Genomic DNA, 23,830 nt, shown 5'->3' with positions numbered 1-23,830 from the left:
TTGGGCCAAAGAGTGTCCAAACCGTGACAAATCTCCTAGAACGGCTTGCCACAAATGCCATCAACTGGGACACTGGGCGGCACTCTGCCCTCGGGACCCAAGAGCCTCAAGGTCAAGCGCCAAGCCTACCCTCACGATGGTTCAAGAGGACTGAAGCGGCCTGCTCCAGCCAGCCCGCCAGTCACAGATAACCATCACGGGCTGGAGCCAAGGGTGCAACTGGATGTGGCAGGTAGGTCCCAGAATTTCTTGGTTGGCACAGGGGCTCCCTACTCTGTCTTGATCTCCTACTCCAGAGCCTTCTCCTCCCAAACCTGTACCGTTTTGGGTGCTACAGGAAAAGCAACTCCTAAAAGATTCACCTGAGCACTTCTTTGTTGCTGGGATGGACAAATATTTTCCCACCAGTTTCTGGTGGTCCCTGAGTGTCCTACCCCCTTATTGGGAAGAGACATACTCACTAAACTGGGGACCACCCTTGTGATGGGAAGTCTTTCAGCCCCCAGAGCTCTACAGCTCCTGGTTACTACTGAAGAACCCAATACACCTTCAATAGAGAGGGATCAAAAACTATGGGAAGACAAAATCAACCCCCAGGTGTGGGACCAGGGGATTCCTGGACGAGCCCACCAAGCTGAACCGGTCATCATTGTCCTCCGAGATCCCACTCGGTTTCCTAACCGGAAACAATATCTTCTGAAAAGAGAGGCTCGGGAGGGACTACAGCCTTTAATAGATAAATTCCTTGCTTGTGGGCTAATGGTCCCTACCAGTTCGCCATGTAACATCCCCATTCTCTCAGTAAAGAAAAAAGACAGAACCTGGCGACTGGTTCAAGATCTCTGGATCATAAATGAAGCTGTAGTCCCCCTCCATACCACAGTACCCAATCCCTATGTAATCTTGGGAGAAATCCCACCCAGTGCCAAGTGGTTTACAGTCTTGGACCTCAAAGATGCATTTTTTTGCATACCACTGGCTAAAGAATCCCAATACCTCTTTGCCTTTGAGTGGGAGGCCCCAGGAGAAAAACACCAACAGATGACTTGGACAGTATTACCTCAGGGGTTCAGAGATAGCCCCCACCTGTTTGGACAAGCCCTTAGCCGGGATCTCCTAGATCTGGACCTGAGACCTAATGGGAAAACATTACAATACGTAGATGACCTACTAATCTGCTTTCCAGATGAGAAAAGTGCCCAACAACATGCAATTCCGGTTCTAAACTTCTTGGCAGAAAGGGGATATAAAGTCTCCCGTGCTAAGGCACAGATGGTCGAGACAAAGGTCATTTACCTGGGAGTTCAGATTACACACGGGTCCAGGAGGCTGTCCTCTGATCAGGTGCAAGGAATCCTCCAGTTGCCCTCCCCCACGACTCGAAAACAATTGCGAGCTTTCCTGAGGCTAACTGGTTATTGTAGAACTTGGATACCCAACTACGGTCTAATTGTCCAGCCCTTATATGAAAGTTTAAAGGGACAAGATGATTCAATCCCACTGATGTGGGGAACTCCTCAAAAGAAGGCAGAGGCTACACTAAAACAGGCCTTAATTCAGGCACCTGCCTTGAGGTTGCCAGACCCAGAAAAAGCAGTCCAACTTTATGTCCATGAAAGAGAGGGAATAGCCTTGGGAGTGTTAACTCAAAGGTTGGGATCTGAGCCCCAGCCTGTAGCTTACTTATCCAAGAGGCTCGATCCAACTTCCCGAGGTTGGCCCCCCTGCCTTCGAAATCTTGCAGCTATTGCAATCATGATAGAAGATGCTTTAAAACTCTCCTTTGGGGGCAAACTAACTATTTTTTACCAGCCACCAAGTAAAACAACTCTTAAATGGGAGAGGCCATTTATGGATGTCTGATCAAAGAATCCTCAGATATCAAGTAATGCTGATGGAAAATCCAGGCCTCACTATATCCCCTTGTGAGGTTCTTAACCCAGCCACCCTCCTCCCTACCCCCGAGGGCTCTCTCCCGTTTCACTCTTGTCTAGAAACCTTGGACCGCTGGACAAAACCCCGAGAGGGATTGTCAGAAGATCCTCTGACCAATCCTGGGGAAAGCTGGTACACTGATGGAAGCAGCTTTGTTGTGAATGGAAAAAGAAGAGCCGGGTATGCAGTAGTCTCCAGTTTTGAGACCATAGAGGCTAAGCCTCTGCCACCAGGTACTTCAGCCCAATTATTTGAGCTCATAGCCCTGACTCGAGCTTTAGAGCTGGGAAAAGGAAAAAGAATAGCCATTTACACTGACTCCAAGTATGCCTTTCTGGTGCTACACACACATGCGGCTGTTTGGAAAGAAAGGGGCCACTTGACCACTGAGGGTCCCCAATCAAATATGGTGATCAGATTCTTCGACTCTTGGAGGCAGTCCATCTGCCCACTGAGGTTTCAGTCTCCCACTGTAAAGGACACCAAAAAGGGAACACAGAAGTGGCACAAGGGAACCAAGCAGCTGATCAGGCAGCTAGGAGAGCAGCATTACAGAACCATGACCTGATAGGGATTGCCACCTTAGTTCCTCAGGCTAATTTGCCAGAAACTCCTTCATATACTGAAGGTGAGATTCTTAAAGCTAAGAGAGAGGGCTTTCAAGAAGATCATATGGGGTGGTTCCAAAAGGAGGGACTCCTTTTTCTGCCTGGAAGCCTCCAATGGAAGCTGGTTAACTCCTTACATGCCACTACTCATTTAGGAGAAAAGGCCCTCCAAAGATTACTAGAAAGGTCCTTCAGAGGAACAGGCCTCCAAACAACTATAAGGCAGGTGGTCTCCTCTTGTCCCACTTGCAGGGGACCCGGGTTTGATTCCTGGCAGGGAACTAGGTCCCACGTGCCACAACTAAAAAGCCCATGTGCCACCACTAAGACCCAGGGCAGCCAAATACACAGATAAATATTTTTTTTAAAACTAGACAAAGATATTATTACAAGAAAACTATAGATCAACATCATGCCTGAACACAGACACAAAAGTCCTTAATAAAATATTAGCTTGGGACTTCCCTGGAGGTCCCGTGGTTAAGAATTCACCTTTCAATGCAACGGACTCAGGTTCAATCCCTGGCTGGTGAGGTAGAGCCCAAGTGCTCTGGGGCAACTGAGCCCACAAATCACGACTAGAGAAGCCTGAGTACTGCAATGAAGAGCCAACACGGCCGAAACAGAAGACTTAGCTGATTGAATCCACCAGTGCAGAAGACAAATAATCCACCAGGAATAAGTATCCCAGGATTACAAAGCTTAATTTAACATGAGACTGTCAATCTGTGTAATTCACTATGCTAATGAAATAAAAGAGAACATATAATCCTCTCAATAGAAGCAAAAAAATGATTCTACAAAATTCAACACTCATTTATGATAGAAACGGCCAGTAAAGTAGGAATGGAAACCAGGATGCTCAAAACCACAAAACATTTTTGAGAGAAATAAAGAAGATCTCAGAAACAGAGAGCTACACCATGCTCCTGGATTGGAGGGTCCTGGTTCTCCTTGCGGCGGTCTGGACAGCCAGGCTGATTGAGCAGCAAGCTTCGTGTGTGAGCTTTGCTTCCAAGGAACTGCAGCTCAGTCCACTCCCTCGGCCCGCACCCCTCGCCGGCTGCCAGCAGGATGCCCTGCTGTCTCCCTCGGAAGAATGCAGCAGCCTTCTGGCCGGGCCCTCCCTCCAGTCCGTTACTGAGATTTCAACCAGACAAACAGGCACACACCTGGCCCTACTCAAAACTGGGCCGGAGACCAAGCTCCTCCCGCGGCCTGAGGCCTCACTTCCGCCCTCCGCTCTCCCTATGCGCCCCAGGCCACTCTCCGCAGGCATGCTCCATGCACTGAGGGTGCCCGATCCTCCCAGCCCTGCTCTGCAGCTGGCTACCCCAGGTGAGTCGAAGACCACCCACCCCCACCGCCACCCCCTGTGTTGTCTCTCACCCCACGTCAGGCCTCTCTGGTGATCTTGTGCACACCGTCCTGCCTGCCTGGAGGGCAGGGATGCCAAGGCCTCGTCCTCATGTCCTCACAGAGCGGCTTTGGAATGAATGGGCCAGGAGAGCAGGGTGGTGGACAGGGCTGTGCCGATGCCGGCAGGTCCCCTCTGTGGGGCTAGGACTGAGGGGTGAGCCCACAGGACTTACACACGCATGCCTCAGCACCCCAGCGTCACTCCTGCCCAGGCCCCGGACCCTGCAGGGGACCCTCAGGGGTCCGCCCAAGCCAGTGCTGGAGCCTTGCCCAGCAGCCTCACCTCCTGGGTTGTTTATGAAGGACCAGGAGTCCCAGGCGCCTGAGGCTGGGCCCTGGCCGCGCCTTTGTGTAGGGCATGGGGGAGTTAGGACATTGTGCACAGGCGTGCTCCTGAGCAAACCTCCATGGCCAGTGTCTGAGGGACCCTGAGCAAGCCAGCTCCCATGCCATTCTCAGGGCCGTGCTGTCTGGGCCCCAGCAGCCTGCACTTGCTGGGAATCAGAGGAATGGCCTGAAGGTCACTGCACAGACCGGACCCGCCCCAGGCTGCAGCCAGAACCCAAGGCCGCCTCTGAGCTCCCCTGTGAGGAGAGGATCCCGGGACGGGAGGGATGGGACCGGGGCTGCAGAGCTGAGCACTCCGCCGACTGGCAGGCCCTGCCTGCCTGCAAAGCTTGTCCTCAAAGCTAGAAACGACTGCGTCTGATGGAGCAGCCATGTCCAAGGCCGAGTGCTGGGGTCATAAAGCCCAGAGGGTCCTCGGGAACAAAATGACTTCTCCCTTCATTTCAAAACACAGTAAAAGCTAGGATGAATCTGTTAAATATCATGGAAGCAAAAGAAATTCAGTAGAACCAGATGAGGCAGACATGGGGCACTTAGCCAGGCATGCTTGTGAATGGAGACAGACAGACAGACAGACAGGAAAAAGTGCCTGGAGCATCTGAGAGCCTTGGCCCTGGCCTGGCTGGCCGCATCCTGCCTCCTGCCCAGGACGTCCTGCCCTGACACCTGCTTTCAGGGAGCTAGGGTCTTGATACTCACCCTAGAAGCTCTGCCTCCCCCAAGCTGACCTCGCCTGGGGAGGAAGGGAGGGTGGGGAGAGAGGAGGTCCAGGGTTGAGACTGGGGTGGACTTGGCTCCCACCGAGGAGGCACTGCCCGCTGAGTCCGGAGCAGGAAGTGAAGACGGCAAGGAAACTCAGGCAGGCGTTTGGGGCAAAGTCTGCTGGGAAAGCCGGGAAAGGAGGCGCCCGCCCCTGCACCTAGACCCGCCCACCTGGGTCAGCCAGGAGACGTGCCCAGGAGGGAGGCGGTCTTCACCACCCGCATGCCCACAGATCGGGGACCCCAGGAGGGCCCCGGCCCTGGACACAGCCCTGGGCTCCGTGCAGGGTCCTCAGCTTGGCGCGGGTTCCGTGGAGCCCAGAGCGGGGCCTGGCTCCGTGTCAGTCAGTGTGGCAGAGGGCGGGGGCAGCAGTGGGCCTGCCCGGGGCCCCAGGCCCTCCCAGAGCCTGGGGTCCCGCCTTCTGCAGCCCCATTCCGCCCGGGAACTCTGCGCTGGGCCTGGGGGCGGGAATCAGATGTGATACTAGACGGGCTAATGCATCAGGACCTCCTCAGGATGAGGATGCTAATGCATCAGGACCTCCACCCTGGGCGGGAGGGGATGGGCTCAGACGGTGGGGACCTCGGGTTGCAGGTCCCTGTCCCTCGTCAGCAGGCCTGGAGCTACCCCAGCAGGCATGTCCAGATCGAGGACTCCAGGGCAAACCAAAGGGGAAGAGTCTGGACACAGGACGGGCAGAGCCCGCACACTTGCAGCAAGGACACTGGAGCCCAGAGAATACGAGCTGCTCTGTGACGGCTCAGCTAGGAGGCGGTGCCCCACCTGGAACCGGCCTGCCCGGCACGGAGGCTGGCCTGGGGAAGGAAAGGCCCCTCAGCTCAGCCGGCCGGTGCCTCTTGCGAAGGGAGGGCACAACAGCTGGGGCAGGCCCAGGGGCTGACGGCAGGAGGGGGCCTGCTGCGAGGGGCACGGAGACTGCCCCCGACGGCGCCCTGCCTCTGCACGCCGACACCGCCTCCTCTGGCTCAGAGGGCAAGGCCGGTACCAGCTGTCCCCGGCGGTGGCCGCCTTCCACCTGCGGTGGCCGTGGCCCTGGCCTTGACCCGACCCTGCCGTGGGACCCGGACGGCCCAAGGGGAACCAAGGAAAACCATGGGCCACCCTGCCGGCTCCTGGGGAAAAGCTGGCAGCGTTCTGCCCTCCTGGGGTTCTAGTGCCCCACCCCCGCCCCGCCCCAGGGGTGAAGGGCTGATGGTGACAGGCGATGGGCAGCATCTTACTTTTCAGGCTTCTTTGGAAGGGGGCTGATCTGCAGGGCCCATGCCTGAAGCCCCGGCTCTCTGTTCTCACTGAAGTCACCAGCCTCCCAGGACCAAGTGGGGAAGGGAAGGGGATGGTAAATGACACAGCCGAGACGCAGTGGCTGGCTCGAGGGCGCCCCCAGACGGGCCGGGGGAGCAGGCAGCCAGGGCTGGCCCGAGGGAGCGGTGTGCGGCACGGGCTGGCTCGCAGTGACACTGGTCATCTGGGCAGGGCCGTCAGGCAGGGGTGAGCTGGCCGACCGCAGAGGCCTCTGAGGCGGGGGGTACCTGCGGGTCTGAAGAGATTCCCTGCCCCCCGTCCCCCGGGCCTCTCCCCCGCTGATCTCAGGACGAGTTCTGCTTTGAGGCAGCGGCAGTTGCAAACAGCACACCCTTTGAGGCTTAGGGAGAAGTTCCACCCCAGGGAAGCCCTCGGCCGAGGCCCGGGACCAAGAGAAAACCCCGCAGGCCTGGGGCTTAACCACAGACGCTGACGCCTCCAACTCGGAGCTGGACGTCCGAGGCCAGGCCCAGGCCAGTCTGGTTCCTGGCGAAGGCCCCGTCCTGGATTGCAGGCGGCCACTTCTGTCTGCTCACATGAAGCTCTGCTTTCTTCTCAGGATGCCTGAGGTTAACACCTGCCCGGGAGACCTGTGTTTCAGCCCCACGCGGGCCCCCGGGTGCACACATCAGATCTCCTTCCCTTGTAAACATCCTGCACCCCAAACTTGTCTCAGCGTCAGCCTCTGAGGTCTTCGAAGAGGCGATACCGTGCGGTTTGGAGCTGGGTTACCCACTGGCCCTGGGGGCAGGGAGACGGCAGCCCTGGCACAGGGGTGGTCTCGTCCTGTCTGGGCGCTGTTTGACCAGGTGGGTCGGGGAGGGGCAGAGGGAACAGTGGGTTTGAGACGCAGGAACAGGAGCAGCTGCAGGGGATGGGCCAGGAGGCTGGGGCCAGGGGTGAGGCCACCGCTGGCCACAAGAGGAGCAGCCCCAGAGCAGGACAGGAGCAGGCCTGGGCCCGCTGACTGCAGAGGTGGTCGGGCCCCAGAGGAAGGCCGCCTCCCCCAGCGAGTGTGCACAACAGACTCCCCACCTGCCGCCACCACCAGCCCGCAGGCCCTCGCTCCGTGGCTGTGCTCAGGGAGGGGCAGGGAGGACCAGGCTGCAGGAACTCAGGCCTGCAGCTGACACTGCCCCCAAGCCACGGTGGGACACAGAGAGCTGCTGATCATGGACCCCTGCCAGGACCGCTCATGGTGGGCGATGGGGTCACTTCCTGGTCTCCAAGCACGAAACTGGGACGGCCACGTGCAGACATCCAACTCCCTCTCTGGGGTCGGAGTGCAGGCAGGAAGGCCAAGGGTGAGACTGACGCCTCTGCCCCGCTGCCCAGATGACACATCATAGACGGTACCTTGGGGAGGGTGGGGACGGGGACCCCTCGAGGCCCTGAAGCTGCGGGGCGGTCCCCTCAGGGGCAGTGGTCCCACCCTATCACCCCCTGACTCAGAACCAGGGTTTCCCGAGCACGCCACCTGCTCCCAGGGAGCCACAGGCTCGTGGTGCGGCCTCGAGGGTGCAAGTCAGGAACGGGTGGGAAGACTTCCTGCCAGGACCAGAGGCCCTGCAGCCCCTCCCAAGAAACGACACTGTAACTCGGGACAAGGAGCCCAACAGGCCAGGCACCCTGACCACGGTGACAACACGGTGCAGAGTCGGGGGACACATGGGGACAGGAGACACGCCAGGCCAAGGTCAGGGCCCCCACTCCAGAGGCTTAGGGTTAGGGGGCCCGGGGCCGAGGCCCGCAGGGACACCCCCGCTGAGTCACGGGCAGAGGACTGCAGCTCCGACACGGCCACTGGGCATTGGACAGCGTCCACCCCTGAGCGCCACCGGCCAGGACAGGAGACTGGACGTGGAGTGGGGGTGACCTGTGTGGACGGGAACCCTCCAGCTCCCGCCCAAGACCTGCCGCGCACCCGCCTCCTCACCACCCGTCCACCCCTGAGCGCCACTGGGCGGGAAACAGACTGGACACGGCGGGGAGACCTGTGTGGACGGGCACCCTCCAGCTCGTGCGCCCGCCTTCTCACCACCTGCCACATCCTCCCCTCACCAGCCCCGCCCCGGCCCGCCCGGGCCCCCGATCATCCCCTGAGTGTCAGCGGCCGGTGGGAGCCCCCACCTGCTCCTGCTGGCCACCTGAACCGGCTGGACGCTGCTCGGTGCTCATGTTTATTTATAAACTGGATCCTAAAAACGTTTCTAACAAACAGTTCAAATAACGTGTGTCCCGACGCGCTCCGTCCACTGTACGGCCTGTTTCTCGGGCAGTGGAGAGACTGCGTGGAGGATTCTGGGAGGCTCAGCCACGAGGACCCTGGTGCCCTTCCTGTGGCTCCCGCTGGACCGCAGGGCTGCTGCTCCTGGGACACGTGCAGGCTGGTCACTGTGGGTCACCAGAGCCTGCAAGCATGGTCAGCCACTCAGGCTTTCATCACCGCCATGAAGGAGGCCTGCGGGAGGAGGGCACGAGGGCTGGGAGGCGCTGCCCTGGCTGGCGGGAGACCAGCCTCACCTACTGCAGGCCCGCCACCACCCTGAGAATCTCTGCCTGGGGCTCCCAGCGGGGGGACAAGGGCCCCTCCTGTCCCAGGGCCCAGCACAGCCTGCGGGGTGGCTGCTGGGAGGGGCTGGGAGGCAGCTAAGACCCCAGGGCACTGGGAGGGCCCTCCCCTCTGCACCCAACACACACCTCCTGGAGGGGCTGCCCCAGCATCTCCTGGCTGTGAATGGAGCGCCTGCAGGAGAGGAGGCCACTGTCACCCTAGGCCTCCCCGCCCCCTGGGGCGGGGGGCAATGAGCTCCAGGCCCCTCACTCACCCTGGGCCTCCCTGCACCCCGAGGGCGTGGGGTGGGGGGCAGTGAGCTCCAGGCCCCTCACCCTGGGCCTCCCCGCACCCCGGGGCGTGGGGTGGGGGGGCAGTGAACTCCAGGCCCATCACACTGGGCCTCCCCGCACCCCGAGGGCGTGGGGTGGGGGGCAGTGAGCTCCAGGCCCCTCACCCTGGGCCTCCCCGCACCCCGGGGCGTGGGGTGGGGGGCAGTGAGCTCCAGGCCCCTCACCCTGGGCCTCCCCGCACCCCGGGGCGTGGGGTGGGGGGCAGTGAGCTCCAGGCCCCTCACCCTGGGCCTCCCCGCACCCCGGGGCGTGGGGTGGGGGCACTGAGCTCCAGGCCCGTCGGCTCTCCTCCCACAGGCCTCGTGCTCTGCGGGGCAGGTGCGAGTCAGGCTGTGCGGGTAACTGGGAGAGACCCTGGGGTGGGAGTGCTGGGGACACGCCCCACACCCACACACAGCCGCGTGCACAGGCGCACACGCGCAGCCCCGGCGCCCACCTGTCGATTCTGGTCTCCACAGTCAACGTGAAAGCGCCCTCTGTGTCCGGCAGGTAGGTGGAGGGCACGATGCGGTAGGCGCCGGCGGGCAGGTGGCAGAGCCGGCTCACCTCCTGGGCGTAGCAGTGCGGCACGCAGCTCAGCAGAGGCTCCTGCAGCAGCAGGGAGGGTGCGTCCTGGCCCCCGCCGTCCGCCGGAACCTAGGGGAGGCCGGGGCTCAGACAGCAGGCCCGCCTGTGGGTGACCAGACTGGCTGCGGCCGCCAGGACCGCAAAGGCCTGTCCTCTTCCTGCAGCCTCGACCCAGCTTCCTTCCCGGTGGGGCTGCCCTGGCTGGGGGCAGCCGGCAGTTGGCCTGGCCCTCGTCACACGCCAGGCCCCTCACGGGGCCCCACTGCCCACATGGCCCCCTGCCTGGGGACCTGCAGAAGCGCCGCTGTGCCGGCCGCCCCGGGCGGGCATCTCACTGTCGTCCGTGCCCTGGCCCTTCTCTCGAAGCCCCTGGGCACCGGCCCCGGGTGGCCTGAGTGGAGCATGGCCACAGTGTGGTGCCCACGGCTGTCGGGACCCCAAGGGCACAGGAGCTTCTCGAGAAGAGCCGCCCCCACCAAGCCCCACGACAGCACGGCTCTGGGCCACCTTCCGGCCACACCCTCCTCGGTGCAGCGGCCCCTGCCCAGCCCCATCCTCAAGCGGGGCCCCCAGAAGGGGTGGGGAGTCTGTGGCCTCTGGCGTTCACCTCCCCTCAATACTCCAGCTGCAGGTCTGCAAAGGGCGTCCTGCCCGTGTCTCAGAAGGGCAGGCAGGCCGGGAGGCACTCTGGGTGGCGCTGTGAGCCCCTGGCCTTCTCGCGGCTGCCTGCCACCCGACCCTGGGTGGCCCCAGGACCCAGGGCCAGTCTCCCCTCTGTGGGGCCCCAGCTCCCGCTGTGCATGGCTGGGGAAATGGCACTCTCTCCCGAGAGCCTCCCTTCTCTCCTGCCTGGGACTCCACCCGCCTTGAGCTCCTGGGCTCTGAGCGCCTCGGGACCCCGCTCTAAGTCTCCTTTCTGGTCCAGAAGCCCTCATGGGCAGGTAGAGCATCTGTCTGTCCTGTCTGAGGCGGTGTGGGCTACCCCTCCCTCCCTGCTTGTCCCCGCGAGAACAGGTCCCCGCTGGTCCAGGCACTCGGTGGGTGGGGGGCCGGGGATTCATGTGGCCTTCGGGAGGCTCCTGCTCAACCCTGTGCCCAGAGCGTCCTGTGGGGGCTCCTGGCTGGAAGCACAGATCTGGGAGCAGCTCAGGACTCAGGTGGGCTTCCCTGGTGGCTCAGCTGGTAAAGAACCCGCCTGCAGTGCAGGAGACCTGGGTTCGATCCCTGCGTTGGGAAGCTCCCCTGGAGAAGGGAACTGCTCCCCCTCCGGTGTTCTGGCCTGGAGAGTCCAGGTCGCACAGAGTCGGACACGGCTGAGCCACTTCCACACCTCACACGGGGCCCGGGTATGCAGCTGCTCTGAGCCCGGGTGAGTGGACAGGCCTGCCCGAGCTGCCCGGTGACCCTGGGGCCCCGGGCCCCACGCGCCGCCCGCCGCCTGCCTGGAAGACGTGGAAGCCGATGGGGAGGCACTGGAGGTCGCGGCAGTGCTGGCGCAGGGAGATGCGCACGCAACGCGGGCCCGCGCCCTGCGGCACCGACAGCGGGAAGCGGGGGTTGCTGGGGTAGGAGGCGAAGTTGCGGCTGCCCCCCGCGGTCTGGCCGGCCCTCCAGGAGCCCCGCAGTCGCACGGTCTCCCACTCGCCCGCTGGCGGCACCTCCCGGGGGCCGGGGCTCGGGGCGGCTGGCTGGACGGCGCTGCGGGGACAAGCAGGAGGCGCCGGTGAGCGAGCCGCCAGCGCGGAACCGCCCCGCCCCGCCCCGGCCCGCCCCTCACCTGAGCGCGACTCTCCCGGTGGAGAAGACCCGGAGCAGGAACTGCCCCGGAACGTCCTTCAGGAAGGTGCTGGGCACGGCCAGGTAGAAGCCCGGGCCGAGCTCACAGCGCAGGTGCACCTCGCGATCGTAGGCGTGGCATGCGGTGCCCGCCACGGGGGGCGCGGACAGGGCCCTGGGCAGGTTGACCCGCCGCTTCTCCACCTGCAGGGGGCCCCGGAGCGCCCGTCAGAGCCGGGGGGCCCTGGAGGACCCAGGCCTTCGGGTCCCTCCCTGAGAATCTGCAGCTGAGTCCCACGTGAAACACACGTGCCGGTAAAGACACGTGGCTGATGCCATCTGGGCCTGCCAGGCTTGCCAGCAATGCTGTGACCCAAGACACCGGGACCTCCCATCCGCATTGGAGGGGAGGGGGTGAGGAGCGGACAGGACCTCCCAGGGGCATGTGCGCAGAGCCACGGCTGGACCGCCCCCTGGAGCCCTCCCAGCAGCTCTGCTCACTGGAGGGCACCCCCCCCCCCACCCGCCAGGCTGCTTCCATGCTGTGTGCCTTTGGCCAGAAGACACAGCCAGGCTGGGGGAAGGAGGCGAGTCCCGTGGACTCAGATCTGACGGGGTGGGGGTGGAAAGGGGACTTGGGGGGCTCCGGGGGCTCAGGCCTCCATGTCCCACGGGCAGGGCTACCTTCCAGAGGTGCAGGCCCACGGCCTGGTAGTCTCTGCCTGGGCGGCCGGCTGCGCGCACCCGCGGCCTCTGCAGGACGCCCACGTACACCTCGCTGGGCTCGCAGACCCGCAGCCAGAACTTGGGGTTGCTGGGGAAGCCGCTGTTGTTCCGGCAGCCTCCTGCCGACTGGCCCTTGACCCAGGCCCCGGGCAGCTCCTGAGTGTGGCACAGCACCTTTCCTGGGCGGGGATGCGCCGCTCAGACGCGGGGATGGGGTCCCCCTCACGCCCCCAGCCCCACTTTGGTGTCAGGACCCCTGCACCGTGAGGACATCCCACCTGGCCACCTGTCCCCCCCGGGGCAGCGGGGATGGGACCATCGCTCCGCCCTCAAGAGAAGCCGGAGTGGGGCGAGAGTGGAGCCGGGTGGCCCGCCCCACTTCAGAGGGTGGGTGGTTTGCCTGGGCCTCCCTCACCTGAGTGCAGGCTCTGCAGGTGGCCAGCCTCCGTGCTGGGGAAGCCGATAGTGACCTCGTCAAACTCCCGCAGAAACTCGTCCTCCTCCACCCAGAACTCCCCGTCCTGCAGCTGCGACAGCAGCTCCGCCTGGGCCGCCGGCTCCACCTGGCTCCACCCTTCACCCCTGCAAGGAGCCCCCTTCAGCGGAGCAGAGGCCCGGGAGCAAGCGCCCACCTGCAGCCCAGGGGGCATCCTCCGTCCGTGGGTGCCCTCAGGACAGGCCCCAGCCCTCAGCGTCGCTGGGGTCCCGGGGTCCAGCACGAAGCCAGCCTCCCAAGGCCGTCTGGGGCCCTGCACAGAGCAGGCTGCCCACGAGCAGGTGCCAAGGGGGCTGTGCCAGAGACCAAGCAAACTGTCCTGACCACGGTCCAAGCCGCAGGCACCGGGCACGCGCACGGTCGAGACGGCTCTTGGCCACGGTGCCCCCCGCCCTCCACGGCCCACACGGGCAGAGTGAGGCCCAGAGCGCCCGCTTGCACTCACCCCTCCCTCCAGGGCCCCTGCCAGCACCGCCGGCCCCAGGGGTTCTGAATGCGCAGCAGCAGGACGCTCCGGCCGGCCAGATCCTGGAGCTCTCGCAGATCCGACACGATGAAAGCATGAAACTCACCCAGCTCCCGGGTCCCTGGGGGAGGAACAGCCGCAAGGTCCACACCGAGCGGACACAGGCCTGCCTCCTTGCCCGGGACACACGGCCGCCGTCTGCAGCGCACAGGTGCAGTGTCCTGACCATGGCGGGCAAGTCAACCGGGGTGTGACCTGATCCAGCGAGGCGCCAGCGGGAGCACCTGGCCTTGGATTTGGGCTCAGCTGCCACCAGGCCTGCAAACCGCCTTCTCTGGGCCTCGGTCCTCGCCCGGATGACACTTAGGACAAAAGTCCTGTTATAAAAATAATCTTAAACATGAAAGCAATTGTGCGCAAAGATGCTCACTGTGATGTCATCTCTAACAACGTGAAACTGGAAAGACCATAAATACGGGTCTTTAAGGGACGGACTCAGAGAAACACGGCCGATTCAGGGATTACGTAGGATCCTGACAGAGTCCACACAGCGCACAGAGCGATACATGACACAGGACACGTGCGTCTCGCGAAGAAAGCAGCTGAGAAAGGGCACTGACGAGTCAGAGCGGTCAAGTTTGGGCGACTTTTTCTTTCAACAGACTTGCTTCATGAGCACGTGTATCACCAGAGTGGAGACCTGAGCACTGGTTTTGCCTGGTCAGCAGCGGGGCCAGAGATGGTGCCACCACTCTGCGTCCTGGGGGCCCCAGTGCAGACGCCCCTCTCACCCTGGAGGCCAGTCCTGGTCAAGGGAAGGTGGGACACTGCCCTCCGGAGAAGCCTGGTCAGGAGGGAAGGGCACACCTGGGATACCAGCTCTGAGGACAGAGGTCCTCTCTCGACTCAGTCCCAACAGGACCTGGCTACAAAGCTCCGGCAGGAAGCAGCGAGGGCTCAGGCGCGCAGGTTGAGCTCCACCCTACCTGTCCTGGGGCCGAGCACCGAGCAGCTCAGCAGACAGCGGTCCTTCAAGTTGAGCAGCTGCCGGCAAGTCCTGCGTCCTGCACCGCGGGGCCCGTCCTGCTGGCCACCGGATCCGGCCACGTCCTTCAGGTTCCACCTCTCGGCCAGGCCACCAGTGAGGTCCACCAGGGCGTCTGCCACCTGCCCCGCCCACAGCCGCTCATAGGAGCCGTGGACCCTGGGGGACGGCCAGGCGGCGTGAGGCCCGGCACTGGGCCCCCAGCCCTCCTGTGCCCCCGGCCTGCCTCTGACCCACCTCAATCACCTCTCTTTCTGCCCCACCCTGTCCCCACCACGTCCAGGCACAAGGCCCACGCAGGCTCCAGTAGGAGTGGGCACAGTGGCCGTGAGCACACCCCTCCGCCTCTCACGATCAAGGCCCTGGGCCTGACGCGAGGCTTACGGAGGGGCTCACTCCTGCCACGAAGGCCCACCTCCCAACCCAGCCTCCTTCAGCACAACCACCAGTGCGTCCAGGGAGGGCATCTGTGGTCTCAAAACCACAACAGACAACCCTGACGCCTCGGACGCCTCACTCCTTCCCAGCGACCTGCAGAGAGGCCGCCTGTCCCCAGAGAACCAGGTGGGCAGAGAGACTTGTCTCACTTGGGTTTGAGAAAAGAGAGGACAGAGTGCACCCTCTCTTTAGAGGCGATGCCCCCGTGCCTGACCGTGATGTGAGGGCAGGGCAAGGGGGCACGGGCCAAGGGGACAGCAGCCCACGGGCCAAGCCTCAGAGCTGCGGTCTCTGGACGGGCCAGCCCACCCTGGAAGCCCTCAGAAGGGCACTGCGGCCCGGGACCCCTGCCCGCCCGCCCAGCCCCTCCACGCCGGCCGGCGTACTTGGCGTAGACCTTCTCCAGTAAGGGGAGCCAGAACACATCCTCTCTCTGGCACCGGGAGAAGCAGAGTCTCCCTGCAAGACAAGGCAGACGGTCATCTACGGTCACCTCCACCCAGCGTCCAAACTGCCACACTCGGCAGGTGAAGGAGCCCCGGTACGTCTGGTCGAGCCAGCTCGGCTGTCCCGGAGGGAAGACCTAGCGCACGTGGGGGGAGGCAAAAGCAGACGGTGAGAGAAGGCCCAAGGTGGCGCGTCCCAGCCCGGCCAGAGCGTGACCGCGCCGGACGCTGCCCCCCGGCGCGCGCCTGGCTGTCCGACTCGTGTGAACACCACTCGGGGGACAGGAGGTCTCAGACCTTCCAGTGAAAGGTGCCAGGGCCGCTCTGAGCGACCGGCGCCTCCGAAAGCTCTAGCCAGCCATCATGAGCTCGCGTCCCCGGGGAGCGCAGGCCCTGAATCCATGACCAACGTGACTTCAGAGGCCTGCGTGGCGGAGGTGGCAGCTACCCCAGCTGCAGCCTGGGCACAGCTCCGCCAGTGCCCGGCCCCTGCTCATGGCTGGGGCTGCGATTCCGGCCCAGGGCTGAGACAGGAGGGGGTCTGCACCCAGACGGCCCCATTGCGTCCCAGCTCTGCCCTTGCCAACTGGGACGTGACCATGGTTTCAGCGCCTTGTTTGTAAGAGGGGGTCCAGGCCAGCAAGGCCTGTGAAAATGAAAGCTGGCAACTGTAGTGGGCTTGGCCCAGCACCGGGGACATGGGAGCCGCTGGGAAAGGGATCAACACTGCTGCTTTCACTGGTCACACTCAGCCAGGCCGCGAGTGCTCCTGGGGAAGGAGTCTGGGCGGCCTCCTATTCCTGTGGGGTCCGCCTACATCTGAAACAGTTCTAACCACCTTTTGCCAATTGATGTTCAAAATCTATAAGAAAAGAGAACCACCACCCCAACTAGCCAGGAAACTTACTCCAAACCAGCACAGGATCCCTCAACTGGCCCTCTCCTACTTTGGGCTGGCGTGTTTGTCTTTTTCTTCCAAGTGCCTGCCAGGGACTTCCCTGGTGGTCGGGGGCTAAGCCTTCATGCTTTCAATGCAGGCGGCTTGGATTTAATTCCTGGTCAAGGAACTAGATCCTACGTGCTTCAACTAAAACCCAATGCCGTCAAACTAAAACATATATATACACGTGTGGGTGTGTGCGCGTGCGTGTGTGTGTGTGTGTGTCTGTGTGTGTCACACATACATGGCTGGCCCAGGGCTCGGGAGATGGTGGAGCAGGTGCAGCAGAAAGCGCCCTGCCAGCTCCTGCGGGAGAGGGGGCCGCTGGGCCTGATGGCGGAGTGCCCTCCCCGCCCCGCTTCCTTCCTACATGGTCAGACAGGGAGAGAGAGGAGGAGAGACAGCCGCGGGCGGCAGGCAGACACCTGGTCCAGGAGGTGGCGGCTCTTCTGCAGGGCGGCGCAGGCACACAGGAACCAGCAGTCCCCCAGCAGCCCTTGCTTCACCTGCCCTTCCTGTGGGCTACCTGCAAACAGCCGGGGCGTGGCGCAGATTTCCTGAAATAAGAAAATCGTCCAGAGTGATATCATGCTCGGGAGCTGCCGGGAAACCAAGAGCAGAGGCCTCGTGTGGCAGGGTTGGGGAGGAGCTCTTCCGGGCATCCACGTTGCCTAAGAGGGCACGGGAAATGGCTGGCCTCTTGCGGCCAGTACCCGTCAGCCCCTCCAGGCTGCACATCAGCCTGTCCAGCTTGGATTCTGGGCTCCCTGTCTCCGCCGACCTTCCTTGATTGGCACCCCCCCAACTCTGGACAAATCCCACCACCCTCTTTGTGCAACAGTGAAATGTTGGTCTAGAAAACGGTTTCCCTTTAAATTCACAAAGGCAGGTTTCAAGGGGGTCTTCCGTACCGCTTCTCTACAAGGCTGAGCTCTCCACACCCTAGATGAGTTGACCTTCCTCCTGCTCTCCTGAAAACACCCAGGTCCCTCTGAGCAGCGGCTGCGCCTGGGGCTCCACCGGAAGCCCCCTGGCCTGACCCCTGCTGCTCTCAGTGTCTGAGTCCATACATGTCCCCCCCCACCCCCAGTCCTGCAGGCGGGATCCCACCAGCACAGGCCTGGGAGAGGAGGCCCGCTGCTTCGATGCCCTGTCCCTGGGCACTGCTTCCCCTCCCGGCGCTTCACTGACCATCTCCTCCGAGAGCTGCTCCCCCCACTTCCTCCCTCCTGTTTCTTACAACACCCCCTTGCTTCCGAGCAGGTCCATAGCCCCAAAACCGCTCTGCATCAGTGTCACCTCCATGTCATCACCTCCCACGGGCATCCTCTGTGCTCCTCTTTCCTGACACAGTGGCATAAGAACTGCAGCTCCCCTGTGCCCAACAGCCCCCTCCTGGCATCCACGACTCCACGTGCTCGGGCTGTCCTCTCCCCTCTCTGCCTGCTGCTTCTCAAGTCTGCTTGTCAAGGCACCTGTGGTTCCTTAAGGCTTGGTTCCAAGCTGTCTCTTCTTCTCTGCCCTTACTTTCTCCAAGATGCCCTCCCAGACTCCAGACAGTAAGCCATCTGTGTGGTCCCTGTTCCCAGGAGCATCATCTAACCCGCTCCTCCTGAGCTCCTGGCTCTCACACCCACTTGCCTACTGTCAGCTCTGCTTGAACCTGTGAGAGCAAAACCCAAGCCTACACTTCCAGCCCACCTCCCGTTTCTGCAGCACATCAGCCAGGACCCCCACCCCACTGGTGCTCAGGCTAGAAATCTAGAAATTCTTGATCCCCCCTTCATCCTCACTCTCTACTTCCAGTTGGTCACTAAGACCTATGAATCCTGGCTTGGACATCTCCCTTAAATCTGCCCATGCCAGAGCCCCAGCCTGAGGCTGTCGCACTAATCTGAGCCCCTGCCTCTTTCTCCAGGACCACCGCAACGGCCACCTGCACTCTTGCCCTCTGGACACTTGGCTGAAGAGTGAGCTTCTTAAAACAAATCCAACCGAATCACTCCTCTGCTAAAAACACCCCAATGGCCTCCCACTGCACCTAGAGTCCACTGGCCTAGCTGATCAGGCTCGTTGCCCCTTGGAAACAGGCCCTCGGTGCTGTCCAAGGAAAGCCAGTTCTGGCTCTCTTCCAGGGCGGGTGCATGCTGAGGTCTCCACGAAGGCTGGGTGCACTCGGGGAGAACAAGGTTGCTCCGGGGACAGCCTCATTCAGCGGATACTCCATTTCTAAAGCTATCACACAGCACACTGGGCTGGAGCACGCCTCTAAACTGCCACCTTGAGATGTTTACACCTGAAAGGGCATGAGGTTCACCACATGCGTGCAGCGTGCAGAACAAAACGGCTGTGGCTTTGCAGGCTCAGTCTGGCCCTTCCAGAGGAGCAGGAGAAACAGAGCAAGACTGCTTGTGGTCAGAAGAGACCTGCAGACTAGAAGCCCTTCACAGCAGACCCAAGTGGGGCTGAGTTTGCCGTGTGCCGAAGCGCCCAGCTCGCGGGGCCGTGAATCCCCTGCGGAAGGGAGCGCTCTCAGGTGGGGGCTGTGAGCTCGGGTCCAGGACACACGGAGCTGGCTGGGGGATGGGCAGGGGAGCCCTCTCCTGAAGACAGCGGGAAGCGGGCCTGGAAACGCCGCGCGAGACCCCCGAGAGCCCCCCCTCCGCCCCCGCCCGCCCCACCTGGGGCCGCCTCCAGGTGATCTCCTCGCGGAACTGGGCCAGCGGCGTGGAGAAGCTGGAGAAGAGCGAGGAGTCCGAGGCCGGGAAGGCGGCGTCGCGGAAGAGCTCCTTGGCCGGCGCCCGCATCTTGGGCACCCCGGGCGCCCATCTGCAGCCCGCGACCCGGTGCCGAGCGCAGCCGAGCGGGCACGCGGCCCCGGAGGGAAGGGCGAACAGGCCGCGCGCGGTCCCACTTGCCCGCGCCCCCTCGCCCGGCCAGGCTCCGCACTCCCGGCCCCCCAGGCCCCCAGCCCCGCGGCACCCACAGCGCCCCCCAGCCCTGGTGCCCGCCCGCCCCGTCGCCCCGGTAACCGTCGTCCCAGCAACCAACCAGGCGCGGCGCTCCTGGTCACGTGGCAGGATGGCCCCTCCCTCCGGGCGCCGGAAGTCGCGTCACCGAGCCGTGCGGCAGTGTTGGTTGTGCCTCTCCTTCCAGGGCTGGGGGGCGGGGGGCGCTTGGAGGTGTCTCAGCCGAGACTCACGCCTGGGAGTCCGGCGCCAGCGTCTCCTCGAACCGGTGTGGTTCGGGCTGGGGCGTGGGGACAGCCTCCTGAGGCTGAAGGGACCGGCAAGGCCGCCTCGAACGACGTCGACCCGCGGACTACAAGTCCCAGCATGCTGCGCTGCCTCCCACAATGCACTTCTCCCAGCCCCAACGCGGGGGTGTCTGGGAGCCAACGGGACGCCTTCGGGAAGGCCGGCTGTGGGCCGTCCGGTGTCCGCCATCACTGCGGCTGTGTGCTGGGGTCCGGGCAAGTGTGGCAGCCCCAGGACGGCCGTCCCAGGCCTGAGAGGCCGGCTGCGGTTAGACGCCCTGGACCGTGAGTCGGCAGGCGATGAGGCTGGAGCGTAGTGCCGGTCCCCAGACGGCCGGCCATCTAGATGGTCCTGAAGGGCTGGCCAGTGACCCGCTGGGCTTGCGGTTGCAGCTCAGGGCCGCTTAGTGCTGCGGGTTGGTGAGGACGCCGACTTCAGGATCTGCTCGAGGAAACTGCCCTTCCCCGGGAAGGAGGGCAGGCAGCCACCCTGACGCTTGTTCTCCGGCTGCCTCTCCAGGCCTGCTTCGCTGCGGCTGGACCCTTCACAGAGAGCCGCGCGGGGGCAGGTGGGGAGGGCACAATCCTCGGACAGCTCTCTGCTACCACCTGGAGCTCAGATTTTGCGTCCCCAAGCCGTCTTTGCCCAGCCCCCGCATACGCAGGGTGGTCAGATCAGATCCCCACAGGCCCTCCTGCTGATGAGCCTGACCCAAGAACGCCCGCCGACCTTGCTCCAGAGCCTCCAGTGTGAGGCTGCGACAGCTGCGGCTCCTCCCTCTGAGGCCCCTATGGGGCCTGCATGAGGAGCAGCTGCTAGTGGTGGCGTGACCTACCTCGATCCCACCAGGCCCCAGCCCCTTGGTTTGGGGGCCTAGGGTCCTCATCTCTGCTGAGGTTCTGGAACCTCAGTATCATCTGACATCTCCCCCTGCAAAGCTTACTTCATGACAATTTACCCTGAAGCACTGACTCCAACAGGAGATGTTTTATGGCAGGCTGGATGCTGCACTCTAGCTGGAGGGAGTCAGGAATGGCCCAGGAGCTGCCTCATGTGGATGTCCTAAAGGATGAGGGGATGGATTTCACTGCCCTGGGGTGTTGGGCAACTGGTCTGCTTCAGGTAACACATAAGGGTGGTTAGCAGATGAGCTGGGGCCAGCCCAAGAACTGGACTCCAAGTGGAGGCCTCTGCTGGGCCTCTTAACCCTGGCTTGCAAGCTCTGGAGAGCAGGTAGCTTCCTGTGGGCACATCAGTGTCCAGGGCTGGGCTTATGCCCAGACAAGCGGCAGGAGACAGTTGGTTTGTGGCAAGGAGCAGCCCACGACCGTAGGGACGAGTTTGTGACCAGCACTGAGATGGCTGAAGGCAGCTGTCCTGTCGGCCTGCCTGGCACAGCTCCTCCTGGGCCACACTTACCCGGGAGCCCTTCAGGGTCCCATTCCCCACCCCCTGGGTGTGAAGATGATCCACTGGCCAGTTAGCAGTACTCTCCTCTCACTCCTGGGCTCACCCCACCCACCCCCACACCCCTGCCTTGTAAGAGTGGAGCCTCTGGCTGGTGGGTAGAAGGAGGAGTTGGAAACAGCCTGGACTGGGGAGATGACCAGTTCTCAATCCCAGTCTCCAGGCCCTGAGATGGGCAGTTACTTAGTCTGATCTCGGCCCTCAGTGAGGTGGGAACACCAGCTCCACGTCACGGCAGTGTTTGATGGGCACAAATGAGATAGCGGGAGGCCCCGTGGAGCTGAAAGGACTGACCTTGGGCCCCTCAGGTGAGGAAGCCTTGCTGGATGTGCAGCAGAACAACAGTGTTTGGGAAAAACACCTCGAGGTGAACTTGGGTTAGACACGTTCTCAGTTTCACTGGTGCATCTGAATTGCAGGGCACTTTCAGGCACGTGCCGCACCAGAGGCAGCCAGAGGATCTGCCCCAGTGTCCTGGGCCTGCAGGCGGCGGGGCTCCTGTCCCTCTGGGCCGGGCCTTCTGTCTGGGACTCTCTTCCTGAGGGGACAGGACAGGTGAGAGGTCCCCCACCAGAGCGAGTCCTGGGCCCACGGGACCAGCCTCCACCACGTCTACTGCAGCAGGGCTGGAAGTCACCTAAGCAGGATCACTGGAGGCTGTGTCCCGCTGGGTGGCTGTCCAGGCTGTGCTCCGGGCCCCTGTCTGCAACTACAGACCCCGTGGTGCAGGGCCCGGGCCGGGCTGAGGCTTGTGAGAAACAACCCTGGGCCCAGGCTAGGGGCCAGTTGGTGGGGGTCATGGCCCTAGGCTGTGGGGAGCAGTCGTGAGCGCCAGGGACGTGGACTGCGCCCCTGTGGGGTGGTGGTAGCTGGTGGTGGGGAGGAGTTCGGAAGCGTGGGCCTCTCTCCTGCCCGTCTGGAGGGTCCAACTGAGCAGCCATCCCGGGAGGGCTGGAACGAAGGCCCCTGTGTCCTCCTGCGGCCCCATCAGTTCACAGAGTGGAGGAGGGGTCCACCCTGCGAGCCGGAGGGTCGGGCTCGTTTCACAGCGACGAGACGTGGAGTCTGCATGGGCCTCACGCACCTCAGCGGTAGTTGTCACTGTCCCGTCTTACGACGAGGAACCTGGACTTAAACGGGAGGCGGCGGCAGCCCAGGACCCCACAGCTATAGATGGACAGAGCCAGCGTTCCGAGGCCAGGCAGGCCCAGGTCACTCTGCTCACTGAGAGGAATGGATGCTTGCAGGGCAGGATTTTAGATCAACCTTGGGGTTTTTCAACCTCGTTACAAATAATAAATGTTCTTGTTGGAGTTTCCGCTTGTTGCTCCACAATGGTCACGTGTCCTTATGTTTTATTACTAACACGATACTGATAATTTCTAATGTTGACTCCCGTCCCTTGGGATGACCATTTTTCCAAAGTGGTTTGTTTTCTGCAGCGTGGGTGAGCCGTCACATTCATTTCAGGTCGTGGAGTCTGTGCCTCGCCACTTGCTCATGCGTTTTTGAACAAGGGAGGTTTATCCAGGCCTGGCCGGTGGGCGGCTGTCCTCTCAGCACACTGCCCATGCCTGTCAGAGCCCCTCTCAGATGCTGGGCTGGCCCCGGGGGCAGCCATGCCATGCCCTGCAATTGCCCTGCCTTGGCCTTCATCCTTCCAGGGTCTGGTCAGGGATTATTTAGAGAGAAAGTGGGAACAAAGAAACCTGAACAGCTGACATCTGATAGCTCTTGGTGAAACAACAGCCTATGTCAGGGAACACACCCACAGGTGGGTTAGGGAGGCTGCCCCCGGGTGAGGTGGCCTCAGGTGGCTTGGTCTGGCCGTAAGGGCTGATGGGCGGCTGTGGGGCGATGGCTAAGGGAGGGAGGGTGGCCTCCCAATGCGTGGAGGAAGGGGATGCCTCTGTCAGTTTGAGCGTCGCTGTGCGGGTGGGTCATGACCCCAGGTCTGGGGCGAGCCCCACTTCTTTTCCTGTGTACTGTCCCTTCGTGGGCCGTGTGCTGATGCTGAGTGCTCTTTGTCTGCTCTTCCAGTCCATGACCCCTCTTCTTTGTGACCATTCTTCCTAGTTTTCATTTTTTAAGAACTGTCCCTTTAAAAACTTCCAGGCTTTGAGAGGTTCTTTGGCCCAAGTCCCGGTCGTTTCACAAGTGTCTGTTCCTGGTTTATTTCAGCGCCCCCCTCCGTGCACGTGGTTGAGATGTCAGCGCCACGGCTGTAGCTCCCTCCTCCGCTTGCTGTTCGCTCTGTCTCCTTGGGATCAGCTTGGCGAGTGTTGGCCCTGCCGCACGTGGTGTACACTCTCCTGGGCGGGCGCTCGACTGGGTGGGCCTCGTCTTTTACATCTGACATTCCACTCAAGGCACCTGGCCTGAGAGGGGCCTGGCCACCAGGAAGGCCCAGTAAGATGGGGGAGGGGAGCGGAGGCCTTCCAGGGCAAGGGTGGACCCCCAGGGTGAGGCCTGAGGGGGACGCGGTCCCTGGACTTGAGGCCGCGTGGGCTGTCCACCCACTGTCCCACTTTCCTGACTCCAGCAGGTCCTGTGCTCGTGGCCACCATCCTGGCTCCACTCTCCCGCCTGACTGCTCCCTCTCTGCCCCCAACACCGTGCCCCCAGCCCCTATGGTGGTCATTACTGCCGCTGGCAGAAACCCCCCACCCCACGCGCCTGGTGGGAGTGGCCGTGTAGGGTCAGTGTGAATGCCGTGGACAGATGTGGCACGTGACCCCAGTGAGTCCGATTGCCGTCTGAGCCCCCCCACACCCCCTTATTTCTGCCGAGATGCTCTTGTCCATCAGCCAGGGGCCCTGAGGAACCAGTGACGGGAAGCCCACCCCCTACCACCTGGCCTGAAGTGGACCCATGCCACAAGTGAGAAATAAACCTACGCTGTTT

The 23,830-nt window shown here is 62.5% G+C and overlaps 2 protein-coding genes across 7 annotated transcripts in view; both read right to left on the bottom strand.

Moving 5' to 3' along the window:
* GPR35 (G protein-coupled receptor 35) overlaps positions 1-5,305 on the bottom strand; it is a 36,705-nt gene extending 31,400 nt beyond the window's left edge. The window contains exon 1 of the mRNA XM_061412866.1: positions 5,010-5,305. The gene's annotated coding sequence lies outside the window, so the exon portion shown is untranslated. The remainder of the gene's footprint in view (positions 1-5,009) is intronic.
* A 3,257-nt stretch (positions 5,306-8,562) lies between these two features.
* On the bottom strand, positions 8,563-19,161 carry CAPN10 (calpain 10). Of its 6 annotated transcripts, none has more exons than XM_061412853.1 (13): positions 18,884-19,161; positions 16,628-16,759; positions 15,203-15,399; positions 14,320-14,537; positions 13,313-13,454; positions 12,787-12,953; positions 12,330-12,550; positions 11,647-11,849; positions 11,312-11,567; positions 9,739-9,938; positions 9,407-9,609; positions 9,096-9,141; positions 8,713-8,856 (listed from the first exon to the last, which is right to left on the bottom strand). In XM_061412853.1, exons 1-13 carry the CDS (start codon positions 19,007-19,009, stop codon positions 8,838-8,840), a joined length of 2,130 nt encoding a protein of 709 aa, XP_061268837.1. In that variant the 5' UTR covers positions 19,010-19,161; the 3' UTR covers positions 8,713-8,837. The 6 variants fall into 6 exon arrangements, with proteins under 6 accessions (XP_061268839.1, XP_061268837.1, XP_061268840.1 ...); XM_061412854.1 differs by having other exon boundaries at positions 8,720-8,806; XM_061412855.1 differs by lacking the exon at positions 9,407-9,609 and having other exon boundaries at positions 8,563-8,806; positions 18,884-19,158.
* Positions 19,162-23,830: the final 4,669 nt, after the last annotated feature.

The sequence above is a fragment of the Bos javanicus genome, chromosome 3 (assembly GCF_032452875.1).
Source record: "Bos javanicus breed banteng chromosome 3, ARS-OSU_banteng_1.0, whole genome shotgun sequence".
Lineage (NCBI taxonomy): Eukaryota > Metazoa > Chordata > Mammalia > Artiodactyla > Bovidae > Bos > Bos javanicus.
Note: the sequence above shows the minus strand (reverse complement) of the source record. Positions and strands in the feature narration are given on the sequence as shown.